Genomic DNA, 13,092 nt, shown 5'->3' on the forward strand with positions numbered 1-13,092 from the left:
GTCGTATTTATTCGCAGTAGTCTCGCCCCATTCATAATTGCTTTTCGTCCTGACGTCAGAGAACCCAACACCTGCCTGCGTGCTCACGCGCAGGCGTAAAAAGAAAAAAAAAAAAAAAAAAAAAAAAAAAAAAGTTCGGCGGCGCTAGCTCCTCCGCTAGTCACCTTTTCACCAGCGGAGAGGGAAGTAACGTTTGGAGGGTTTAACGAAAAACAAACGGGAGAGAGAGCGACGAAGGAGAGTTGGAGCGGTACACGGAGAGTTGCGGGAAAGAGTGACCGTACGCCGCGTTTGGAAGCTCAACGTGCGGGGGGGAAATACTCACGAGTGCTCGGAAGTTTGTGTTTACTGATGTTGCGCTGGCTAGCTCGGTTGGCCCTGTTAGCTTGTTAGCGAGGAAGGTGCGCGCTGCTCGGACTGTTGGACATCGTTTTCCAAACTCAACAGGCGAGTTCAGACAGAGGGACACGCAGCTGGTCGTGTGCTGATATTTAAAAGAAAAGTGTTTTGGCGGATGTTGCGGCTGTTTGCTGCTTTGTCTGTCAAACAAACGTTAGTGCGGGCCACGAGCTTTTTGGGAGTCTCGTGGGGTCGTTGTCAAACCCAAAACAGCGAAAGAGAGGAAGCGCACGTTAAAGCTTTTTGATATCAAACGTGCTCCCTCTTTGACTCCACGGATGAGCCATCAGGTCTGTCTTAAGTCTCGCATCGTCGGACCTGCGACCCGTCCTCCTCATCGGACCTAGTTGATCGTCTTCGCCCGTGATGGGCCCCCTGTTCAGCTAGTACGACGCGTGGAAACAAATCAGCAGCTCCTCTAACCATGGGAGGATGTGTGGGGAGATACTGGGAAGGCTGGGAGGACACGCAGAGCCGAGGCTCGTCCAGGAACGGTGGGCGAGGAGGTGAGACAACAGTGTGTGTGTGTGTGTGTACATTTAAAAACTGGTTATCCTGAAACTACTTGTTCCTGATGTAGTTTTAACTGAAAGTGTGTGACATCTTGACAGATCTGCTTAAATGCACATACAATGTGAAACAGTGCCTGAGGTGGTTGACACTCACTGTGTCAGACTCTAGTGATTGGGTTTCACACTCCCCGCTCACCTTTTGTCTTCCTGATAGCTGCTGAGCTGAGGATCACTCCGGGTGGTCCTTCTCATCAGGTCAGGGATTCATTTGCATTCACAACACGCTGCATATTCCCTACATAAAAGCATGTGTTCACATGCTTAAAGCAGTGCACATACAAAGGTTTCACCCAAGTGGGTTGGGGAGATAGCGGCCGTGTTGTCCTGCTGTAGAAGGACAGTTTGTACACAGTCAGATTCACAGTTGACAGTAAATGTTCTGCTTGTTGGAGTTCACCTGTGTGCCGTCAGGATTCAGCTCACATGTTATAACAAGTGAAGCCTGTGTGTGTGTGTGTGTGTCCCTCTCTCTCTCTCTGCAAGAAAATCCACCCGTTGGCTGCTTTTTCTTCCTGCTTGGAGGCACTTCCTTTCTTATTTTGGCAGATTGTGGCGTAAACTCCCGCAAACTCCTCTCTGTCCTCGCACCGCGCTGACTGCAGCTAGATTCACTCAACACACTTACACCTACGTCGGCCTGACCTTGCGTTCTGTAACGAGGCCGGCAATTTTCTCAGCCAGCAATTTCAAGCCCTCACACTTAATCCCACAGCGGTGAGCACGCTGGGCCGACTGGCTGTCTTTTTGAAAGTGGCAGTATGGTAGCCCCGCAAACGCCCATGTCACACTGTAGTTTTAAGGTGGAGCTAGTCGCCGAGCAGGGCGTCGTGGTTACTGTAAATGTGCAGCACTAAAGCGGAGGTTACCATCGATTCCCTACATTGTTGATTCCCTCACATCAGGGACTTGAGTTCACGTCCATTAGTTACTTACCTTCCCGGAAGATAACATTCCTCTAAAGATAAACACTGGCCAAGTGCCACGTTTTGTTCTTTTACACTTGTGCTCAATGGTGACGGATAGAAGTTGGATTGCTGCTTCGGTCTTAGCAAAGACTAAATGTTATATTTACAACCAGACTAAACGGAGTGACACAGGCGGCGAGCAGCTGAATTAATCGGACGACGCTGTGAATTTCTGCATAATTTTGACCCCAGACAACAATGTCAGTGATACTAACGTGACCTCTTTGTGCTTTTGCGGCGTTACACACGAGAATGCTTACTGTTCATCGGATGATTAGAGGCTTACGGACCTGCAGCTTTATGAACGTTGTTAGGAACTCAATTAGGAAAGGAGTTAACTTTTAGGACTCTTCACTGATGGTGAAATCACCGCCAAGGTCAATAAGTTGGTCAAGTGACCAGACACTTCAGACACGCGTCAGCTCATTGCATCACTGTCACATTCAGCACATTCGCAGCTGTAAAGTTCCCTTTCGAGCGTCTGTTTAGGAGTCTAAGTGTCTGTTATTCATTTGGGTGCAGGTTCTGTCCCCTTTTTGTTTCCTGCGACTGCACCGATGGAAAGTTTTTCAGTCGCTCTCCAGCAGGAATTGTCTCCGGTTTACATCACAAAGACAGGATTGACTCCAGCTTTGTGCGTTAGAATCCGGGAAGTTAAAGTAGATTTGTTTTTGACTCCTCACCAAATGGCTCGTTTCCAAAATGAACATCTGATATACATTATTTTATGACCTTCAAAATTCTTTGTTAGGCACCAATGTGGCTGATGCCGATAGATAGACTATTTAAAGTGAACAGCCATCAGCCAAGATTCCCCGGGCTTTGGCTGTGGCTCGTGGTAATTTCCCTCCATGATTGGTATCAACAGACACTCCCTACTAGACCAGGCTTCGATCAAAAAGAACAAGTCACATCATGTCCTGCTGCGTCATTGACTGGCTCCTCTAACGGGACTCAATCTCCCCTAACACGCCCTCGCACACAGAGATGTGAGAGGAAGAGGTCCAACACAATAGAAGGCACATCCATTTTTCACAATGTGGGATAATGAATCAGTTCTCAACAAGCAGTTTGTTTGTGTTTTCTTTGTGTGAGCTGGCTCTGTATCGTGTTGTATTTTAATGTATAGGTTTTGCGTGAGCGTCACATCACCTGCAGGAGAAAAATCCTCATTTGCGTCCTCAAGGCTGGAATATCGTCCGGTAAAACGATCGCTGCCTTCTTCAGTTTTTGGACCTGTCTTGTGTCGAAAATAAAAAATGACCTTGCATTCTTTCAGTTTCCCCTTTTGCTGCTTTGTAGCATTACATGATCACAGCCCTTTAACTGCATTTTTGTCTTTATTTGGAAGTAGACCGTGAAGAGCAACAGGAAATGTATAGATGGAAAGTAGATATGCAGTCCTTGGGCGCAACCAATTTACAGGGTTACCTGGGGAAAAGTTAAAAATGCTGCTAGTCATGACTTCATTTGATACAAAACTACAACAATTATTTGATCAGTTGAGTAGTAATGATCATCAATAAATGGTGGTGGTAAAATGAAAAAAAAATAAATTCTGTTTCCAGCTTTTTAAATGTAAATATTTCTCTTTTTTTTCTGTTTATGATGGTGAACTTTATCATTTTTACATTTTCTTAACATTTCGGTCTGTGTCAGACAAAACCTGACATTTGAAGACATCGTCACGGGCTCTGAGAATTTTGTGATTGACATGTTTCATTGTTAGCTGACATTTTATAGACTAAATGTAAGAAATTGTCAGGCGCAGTAGCGATAACCGTTTTGCAACCCTCAAGTTAAATTTCCTTTCTAGGTTGTTGTGTATTTGTTTTTGTTGGCAAAACCAAGCAGCAACCTCCACAGCTGTGAAGTTAAGCCTGTGCAGTTCCTCTATCGGTCTTGAGGCTGGCCACAGAACAAATCGAACAAATAGATTTACCAGAGAATTAGGAACGCTACATAACACTTTGTGAGCTACTTTATCTGTACATGCTGTAAAACTGAACCGCTGTGTTGCGGTGATAAGACGAGCAGCTACGAGGATGATGGCACAGGCGTGTCAGACTGCACGTGGGACGTTTGTATGAGCTCGTGTGTCCTGAGGAAACACACTCATACAGGGAATTCAGCCTGTGTCCGACTAAACTTCCCGTTCTCTCGGCTCCTGATCTGCTCCGCTGCACGTTTTTGAAGAGGAACAAGGAAAACACCCCACATTTCTTTTTCCTTGCCTCACGTCAGGGGAATGTGAGAGGCTGTTAAATGTCTTTACAGTGCCAAAGTAACATTATGTGTTACAGCTGAATGTTCGCCTTTTTTTTTCCCACCTCCAGAAGCAGCTAATCCTTTAACAGCCACCTATGGTTTGTCGGGTGTGTTGTTTTGTTTGTCCTGACATACAGCACAGCAGAAGCCTCGTGCATGCATCATCACATGGCACCTGCTTTTATGAGCCCAGCTGGATGAAAACACCCTCGTATTGCTTCATGTGTCTGCAATGCATTGCTTCATGTCTCTGGTTTGGTGGGCTTCAGCTAGATTCAAAACATTTGTTGAATCACTTTCTTCTACCACTCCGCCAAACCACACTTCTTTTCATAAGATGTAAAAACCTTTGTAGCTTTCATTATTACCACTTGTTTGTGCAGTGTTTTCTTATAACGTCCAATTTTTCTTGGCAGGAAGTTTTATTTAGTATTGTCTTGACTACTTACTTCAAGAACTTGTTATTGCAGGAGAATCCAGGCAAGAAAGGGAGCTCCTCTGGTTTGTATCGCCTGTCTGTTTCGTAGCTAACAAACTTTTCTGACAAATTTTGTCAAACCTTGTGCCGACTGAGTCATTTCGACAAGAGGACGTGTTCTGAACAATGTGTCACTGGGAGATAACCAGTGTGAGTCAGAGCTCTTCTTAGGAAAAGGGATGCAAAACACAGATGCACAATTCACTGTCGTAACAATAATTTGGCAGCTTTCATATAACATCACAACAGCGATGATTCTGCACTGCAGCAAGGTATTTTTCCACCGGAAACCAGGGGAGCAGCGAGAACAACTCAGTCAGATGGCAACAAAATTCACCCATAGCAACTCTAAAGCTCTGAATTAAGCTTTTTATACCTCTTAGGTTGCCAACCATTTTGATAATCGATGAATCTGGGTGTTTTTGTTTGGACATCATTTTGATTCCAGCTTCTCAAATGTGAATATTTCTTTAGTTCTCCGTTACAGCATATACTGAGTTTCTTTGGGTTGTGTAACATTTTTTTTTACCATTTTCTCGACCAAACAACGGAGAATTTGATCGACAGATCGATCTCTAGAGAAAATACATTGATATGGATCTCTTCTTAGATTGTGACAAAGATGCACACAGAGCAGAGCAGATGATTTGTTTTTGTAAAAATCAACATGTCTGTGTTCCCTGGTGGGAAAATGTCTGACATGGTGACAATGTTTCTAAATGTAAACCCGGTTTGGTGTTTCTATATTACAGTTTCTTATCAGCTGACATGTCCACTGATATTTGTTCTGAGGGGAAAAAAATTGAGACCACACACACACACACACACACACACACACCACCCCCTCCTCCTTGTAAACAGGAAGTATCATTTTGCCCTGGAGTTTGCAGCGGGCTACAACTTGAGCCCAGTCGTTTTTTTGTTGTTTTTTTGTCAAATTGGCAGCAGTAAATTCAGTATCTTGCTTTTGGACACAAATACATATTTATCAACCAATCCATTAATCGAGAAAATTAAACTGGATTAATCAGTAATAAAAATATAGTAAATAGTTGCACCCATGATGGACAATGGAGATAATGATGTCTTCAGACGGTGTATGTCGCACTCAATCCACTTTGAAAATAAGATGCATCATCACCTTGCCTGCTGTATATTTTAGGACAGATTTTGTCCTCTAAGCCGTCTATGTCTCTCTTCTATAGACGCCACACGTCCACTACTACTTTGGCTGAGTGGTTGTGAGGAAGCCCCTTTGCTTCACTTTGGGATTCACTCCACTCCAAGTGCTAATCCTACACCACCCCGCGTCCTCCAAATTACTCCTCTTAAGCTGCCCGCACTATAAATAATTTGTTTGAAAGAAATGCAACCTCTTGTATGTGCGCTATCTCCTTTTATACTCCCCTTCATTTTCCATCCTCGATGACTGGCATCTCTGCCTCGCGGGCATTTGGAAATATAAGCTCAGGCTGGTTTCGAGTCTGTGTTTTTTGACGAGCACCAAAGCTGCTTTTTGGCCACATAAGCCGACAGTTGGCAACATTAACTTCATCGCAGCCTATTATGTTACGAGCCATGATGGGGAAATGTTACACCAGTAACCAGACAATTACTGGCGTCTCTGGCAGGTAACCATAGCTCACAGAAGTGCTAGCGTACGTTCAGATGTTTCACTTGTGAATGGTGGTTAGAAATGTAAGTCCGCTGTCTTGAACAGAGATTACGTCTCTTTGCGTGTGACCCACAGGCCTGCACTAATATAAGTGCTCTCCTGGCCTAGGTGCACTTTGTGTTAATTTATAAATGGTGGGAAACACAGGTAAGGTTACAAGTCAAGACACATATAGGCTACAGATGCTTCATGCATATTGCAAACTCTGAATGACCTCCTAATTTTAGATCAGGACGCAGTAGTGAGGTGGGATGTTCTGTCTCTGGTGACGGCTAGCGTTTCTCTCCGCTGCCGGCTCTGTTTATGAGTTTCAGGAGATGACAGCACAGGATATGAATTCTATGGGAACATCATGTCGCATTAATCAGTCAGATTATTCTTTGGTGGACATTTACACACAACTATGAATTCATGTACGTCATTGGTGGTACTGTAAATGCCTGTAAACAAACACTGGTCACCCTCAGAACATCTGGCTCCAGGTTTATAAATCACCAACAGTGCTGATCTGGTACTTTTAGTATAGCCAGTATTTTAATATAACTGGACTCACACAGAGAAATTTGTAATTGAGGCTAAAACCATTTGTAATTGTCTCTTTATGCTCTGTACTTCCTTTTTTTGTCACATTTTTCATTTACAGTGTTATTTTATATTCAAACTATTATTACCTACTCTCGCATGTTGCTTTGCTCTGCTTCCTGTTCTCCTTTTTATTCTGCCATTAAGGTCAAAGCCATGCATTTGGTGTGTTTTTATTTATTTCATTTTTATTACCAATTTTTTTAAAGGAAATATTAAAGGAGTTTGTGACAACTTGTTTAGGCAAGTTTATACTCACAAAAACTCGAAACAGTCGGTGTTTCCAGGCCTCAGTAACTGTGTCACACGTTTTGTGAACTGTTTGCTTTTCCCTTTCAAACGCAGGACGTAACGAGCCTCTAAAGAAAGATCGCCCCAAGTGGAAGAGCGACTATCCGATGACCGAGGGTCAGCTACGGAGCAAGAGGGACGAATTCTGGGACACGGCGCCGGCTTTCGAGGGCCGCAAGGAGATCTGGGACGCCCTGAAAGCTGCAGCCGTGGCCCTGGAGTGTAACGACCACGAGCTGGCTCAGGCTATAGTGGATGGAGCCAGTATCACACTGCCACACGGTGAGGACAGACGACGATCACAAAAACACATTCTCTCTCTCATTTTAAGTACACGGAATGACCTTTTCTTCGACACCTCTCTCCAGGTACTCTCGCCGAGTGTTATGATGAACTCGGGAACCGCTACCAGCTGCCCGTCTACTGCCTGGCTCCACCGGTCAACCTCATCTCAGAGCGCAGCGACGAGGACCCCAGCGACAGCCCAGAGCCCCCCGTAGCACCCAAAAAGGAATTCCAGCTGAAGGTACTGTGACAAACATAGCTGCTATCTTTGTATTCTTCCACCATGCATCAAGCAACATAATGTAAATGCTCGTCCTCAACAACAAATGCAACATATTTGTTAGAAATGGTCGTCATTATGAAAGGTAACTCTGTTTCAGATAGTAATGAATGAAACAGCAACTGTTAGATGTATTACCATGAAGTTTTGGACGTTAATTGTTTCCAGCAGATGAATCATAATGACTTTGGTAATCCCCTCGCTTTTTCCTCCACTACCACGGTGGAGAATTCACATTTTCAGGTTCACATTTGCAGTTTTGAAATGTCTCAACAGCTGTTGCGTTGCACTGTTGTCAAAGACATTTTTGTGTGCCCCCTCAACATGAGCTGTCAAAACTGGCATTCCTTAACTTTTTCAAGCCCTTTTATCAGGTTTTGATGTGACAGTATCACTTTTTGTTTTTCCAACATTGTCCAAAAAAACCCCTAACATTTAGCTCAAAGCACAGCTGTGCAACCTCGCAGCTTTTAATCTGAAGAAAAAGTAATTTGATATGACATTTTTGAGGCTTGTAAGTTTGAGTAAAACAATGTTCATAATGTGAGACACCAAACATTCTCTTTATGTTTATGAATCTGTGTGAACATGAGAGGGAAAGAGAACGAGAAGAAACACTGATTTGTAACCCTGACGCTCCTCTTCTTCTGTAACATTAAATTATCTTCATAATGCATGACTATAGTTTAAAAGTAGTTTGTTGTTGCGTGGTTACAACAGACATTTATGTCTCTGTATCTTCTCAGAATGCTACCAGCCAGTATAAGTTACCATCTCTAACCTTGAAAAGACACATTATACTCGCGTCTGTGTCTGTCACCTTTTGTTGAAGACCTGTGTTAATTATTAACTTCCTCTTCCCTGCAGGTACGGCTCTCCACGGGCAAGGACCTACGTCTCAGCGCCAGCATGGCTGACACCATAGGTCAACTGAAGAAGCAGCTGCAGGCCCAGGATGACATCGACGCCGCCCACCAGCGTTGGTTCTTCTCCGGGAAGCTGCTCACGGACAAGACGCGACTGCAAGACACTAAGATCCAAAAGGATTTTGTCATCCAGGTCATCGTCAACCCACAGGCCCTCCAAGCCCCCAAGCTGTCACCCTCCTCGCCTGCATCTGAATAACTGACACGGAGGGAAGGGTGGAAGCCTGTAAAGGACCAGAGGTGCCTCTTCTTGCTGGATAACTTGTTAGATTTTTGAGAATAGCTTTTAAACGAAATGAACTGCAGAGGTACAAAACTACTTTGAAACAAAAACATGAGGGAGAAACTCAGACATGCTGCTTTCTTTCATCTACCATGTGTCATTGTATTTTTGGGTCTGCTGGGTTGTTCTCTAAGTGAATCCAGTCACCACACTAACTCTGGAGGGCCTCGTCCCCGTGTCTCTTTGAACCACGTTGAATAAAAGCGGAACTCATCGTGCCGGTGTGCGTCCACATCTAAAATGTCATGCTGCACACGCAGGCTCTGCCGCTGCCCTCGTATCTGCACTAACGCTAACTTAAGTGCCAATGGAAGAAGTGCAGAAGTGTTTGTGTCGGTTCTAAAGCACATTTCTACTATGACGCCCATTGGACCCTGCACCGTGACCCAGTAACAGGAGAGGCCGGCAGAGAGTGAGAGATACTGAACATGTTTCTTCTTTATTATTTTTTTTCTTTCTTTCTTTCTTTTATTGAGGAAATAATGTAAGCCGAGCTTTTTTGCACATTTTAAGATTATTACTATACTTTTGTGGTAGTTTGTGTGCCTTCTACAAGACGAAAAACAAAAAAAAGGGTCAATGTCCTGAAAGAGACGCTAGTTTTACCTCTAGGCTAAGACTTCTGTATTTTTTTAGAATCAGGAACTCTTAGATCAGTCCGAGCTATAACTGCTGCCTTTTTTAATGATTTCATGAATCTCGCAGACAAAACATTTGGTGTGTGTGTGCTGACGTGTGTGTGTGTGCGTGCGTGTGTCAGACGTAGCTCACAAAGACAAGACTGTTCCTCTTGGTGTATAAGTCATAGCTTTGCAGTCAATCATATAATTGTTACTGTTACTGAGAATAAGTAATTCCCATGCACAGATGACGGTCTTGAAGCTGCGTTATTGACCACTCAGTGATCCCCCCCCCAGACCACTAGGGGGCAGCAACACAGCCCTGTTCTATTTAGTTTAGTTGCTGAGGGCCAGTTGAACTTTTTCTTGCCACCTGATGAATGTAAATCTAGTGTTCACTCACCTTTTAGGCTTGATGGGGTCCAATAACTTAAGAAAAACATGTTTGACATTTATCACCAGCATATCATCGGCTTGTGTGAAGTTTATATGGAGGGATGAGCCAAAACTACAAGCTGAGAGCCACGAAAAGTTGTAGATCCGGGTGTCTCCTGATGCGCAGTGAAACTGGCAGTACTAGCAACTTAAAATAAAAGCATTGCTTAAAGGGGCACTCTTTTTATACATGACACGGTTAGTACTATTCAGCCTGTGAAAACAACATGCAATGTCCTCTGTGGCTCCAGGGGAGCCATTTATTGAGTCAGAGAAAATGACCCTGATGAGGTCACGGTGATGTCATCAAGGTTATCTCAGCTTGCGTTTGGAAAACTGCAAATTATACAAGAAAATAAAGGTCTGTTTTTTAAAAGATGTGGGTGTTAGCGGGCAGTGAGGCTAAAACCAAAAGCCTTATCCAGCTGCATTTTGGGAAACGTAGGACCCAGTTCAGAAGACTGTAAGTCAGGATATCTCAGTCCCTGCTGCTTCTATTGTCACCATTTCTTTTCTGGATGTCTCGCAAGTCCAAGTTTTTTTTTGACAGTTTAACAAAGCTGAAACAACAAATTGAGATTTAATTGGAAATCATCCAGGAGTTTCCTCCTGACAAACCAAAGCAAATGTATCCATTCAATTTGTGTTATGACCCTTTTCGGTTAACACCACTGCAGACACACTAGACTTGAATTTAGTGTTCTCTGGAGGACAAAGGGAGTGACACCGTTTGTAACCACTCCAAACATTTTGCTTGCTCAAGCAGAATCATTAAAATGAACAATTTGACGCTGAGCAGCCTCTTGCCTGTGTATAGAAGTACAGACGTACGGACTGACACATCATCGTTGTTTAGGAAAGATACTTGTTTAATGAAAAAAAACCTACAGCTTTGCACACATCAGCCACATCTAGAAGTACCTTGAATTTATGCTGGCAGCTCATGGCTGAAGTCTGACAGTCGGAGTGGTAGAATCACACTGCAGCTTACATTGCACAGTTTACACCCCCTTCATCTGAGATTACAGTTTAGTTTTGCATTTTAAACCGGAGACATTTACTATACCTTTTGACTACATGGGCAGCTTTTCTGAGCGGGGAGTTAGCACACAAGCCAACGTGACACAACTAAGAAAACAGATGGTTTGAACAGTATTTGAAGACTCCTCAGTTTGGTCCATATAAGCAAAGAAACGCTGCAATGATTAGAATTTTTAACAGTAGCTTGTTGTGAAATTTAACCACTTTTGTTAAATACCACTGAATTTAAACCACTGGAATATTTTCCTTTTGGAAACAAGCCCAATTCATATAGTTTGAATTCGCCAAATAAAATTTTTGTAAGCCATCTTAGGTTTTGATATCTCCACTTGCTCATCTGAACTCCTCTTTTTCTCGGATCATTTGAGCAACTTGACTGTAGTCTATAATTCTTTCTTCTTAGCCGTATTTGACTCTGTTGGGCGGTCCGGCCATCATCAGGTCACTGTTCATGACCAAATCCTTAAACTAACCACTAACTGACATTGGCCTCAGCTGTGCTTTGTGTTTAGAGCTTATTAGCAAATGTTAGCTTGTTCACAGACTAAACTTAGATAGTGAACATCGGTATGTTAACATTGTTATTGCGTTGTTAGTGCAAAGCATCGCAGTATCTACCTACAGCCTTACAAAGATGCTAGCACGCTGTAGAGTAGTGTTGTTAAATCAGCTAAATTACTTACTTATTAATTTTGACCAACTTGAATATGTATTTTTAAAATATTTGACCCCTTTATTTGAACCCTTTACAAAATAAAGACAAAACAAAAATGATGTTCTATAAATTGCCCGCTTTAATGTCAAAGAGGTGAATTCAAACCACACAAATTGATGAAACATAAAGAGGAGAAGCAAAGATGCGAAAATCCCTTTGCTCGCTCACTCCAGGTCATGTCAGGTGTCAGATCTGGGTTACATCCCCGAATAGATATTCAGGCGAGTCAGAGTTGGGAATCAGGACCTGCTTTGTGAATGCAGCCTGTATTGTGTGTCTGTGTGTGTGCGTGTGTGTGTGTGTGTGAGAGAGTATTTTCTGTTTTTCTCCAACCTACTCGCTTGATGTGCTTCATTTTCATTCACTGCTCACAAGCTGTATCACAGAGGGAATAAAACTGAACCATCAGTGTGAAATCTGAGCCACAGCTCGCCACATCAACAAGATGTTTTATTCTTTTCTATCCACTTCCAGCTAATCACAATCACTTTTTATGGTTGTTTCCAGGCTTTTGTTGGTTCTTCGGGGGAGGGGGGGGTTCTTCATCATTGTATGCAAACTTGAATAAGCATTTTTCTCTGTATGTGCAATACAATAGAGATAGACCTCATATCGTTTTTGTTTTGTTCTTCTGATTCTACAGATTTCATGGAGCACCAGCTATGAGTATTGTTATTGTGCAGGCACAGGCCTGCTATGAGCTGATGCCTCTGTTAACTGTTTCAAATGTTCATGTTTGTCACTTTGAAAATGTATTCTATGCTGTTGTCTTGGACGTTCAGATGGACTCTCACCTTTTCACAGAGTAAATATCTAAACATTAAAAATGCCTACACGACTTTTCTGTGTGTGTGTGTCCATTTAGCGCGTCTCAGCAGTGAAGGTTAGGGTGTCATTGGGCCTCGGGGTGGGGTGAAAAGCTCTGTTGATAACTTTATCGATAACGTCTCCTGTTACGGCGTCCTTGCTGAAGTGAGAAATGTGTGGGTGTTTATCTTCATCTCTGCTTGTCCTGACTTTCAACTCATTTTAGTAACAAGCAGTGGCCATTGTTTCACGTCAGACTATAAAGTGCAACATATTACTACAAAGTAAAAGGGCTTATGGGACTAAGATGAGTTTACAGCCGTCAGAGCTCCAGAAAGAAACCCCGTTATTGAGGGTGCATCATTATGTTTTTATTAATGAATCAGCTGAAACCAAACAACGGCTCTAGATACAGCCTTTTGCGCTTTTCCTCAGTTTTGTGGCCACAGTAGTTTCTCTTATGCACTTCC

At 43.2% G+C, this 13,092-nt stretch overlaps 1 protein-coding gene across 1 annotated transcript; it reads left to right on the plus strand.

Moving 5' to 3' along the window:
- The first annotated feature begins 124 nt into the window (after positions 1-124).
- ubtd1b (ubiquitin domain containing 1b) lies at positions 125-12,653 on the plus strand. Its single transcript, XM_010742905.3, has 4 exons — positions 125-905; positions 7,285-7,512; positions 7,599-7,756; positions 8,663-12,653. Exons 1-4 carry the CDS (start codon positions 824-826, stop codon positions 8,918-8,920), a joined length of 726 nt encoding a protein of 241 aa, XP_010741207.1. The 5' UTR covers positions 125-823; the 3' UTR covers positions 8,921-12,653.
- Positions 12,654-13,092: the final 439 nt, after the last annotated feature.

This window comes from Larimichthys crocea, chromosome XVI (genome assembly GCF_000972845.2).
Source record: "Larimichthys crocea isolate SSNF chromosome XVI, L_crocea_2.0, whole genome shotgun sequence".
NCBI lineage: Eukaryota > Metazoa > Chordata > Actinopteri > Sciaenidae > Larimichthys > Larimichthys crocea.

What these genes read in the sequence shown, in the direction of transcription:
- ubtd1b (XM_010742905.3), top strand. Translation starts at nt 824, where the DNA reads ATGGGAGGATGTGTGGGGAGATACTGGGAAGGCTGGGAGGACACGCAG. An exon ending in CAGGAACGGTGGGCGAGGAG is followed by an intron (nt 906 to 7,284) that starts GTGAGACAACAG and finishes TTTCAAACGCAG; the next exon opens with GACGTAACGAGCCTCTAAAG. An exon ending in AAAAGGAATTCCAGCTGAAG is followed by an intron (nt 7,757 to 8,662) that starts GTACTGTGACAA and finishes TCTTCCCTGCAG; the next exon opens with GTACGGCTCTCCACGGGCAA.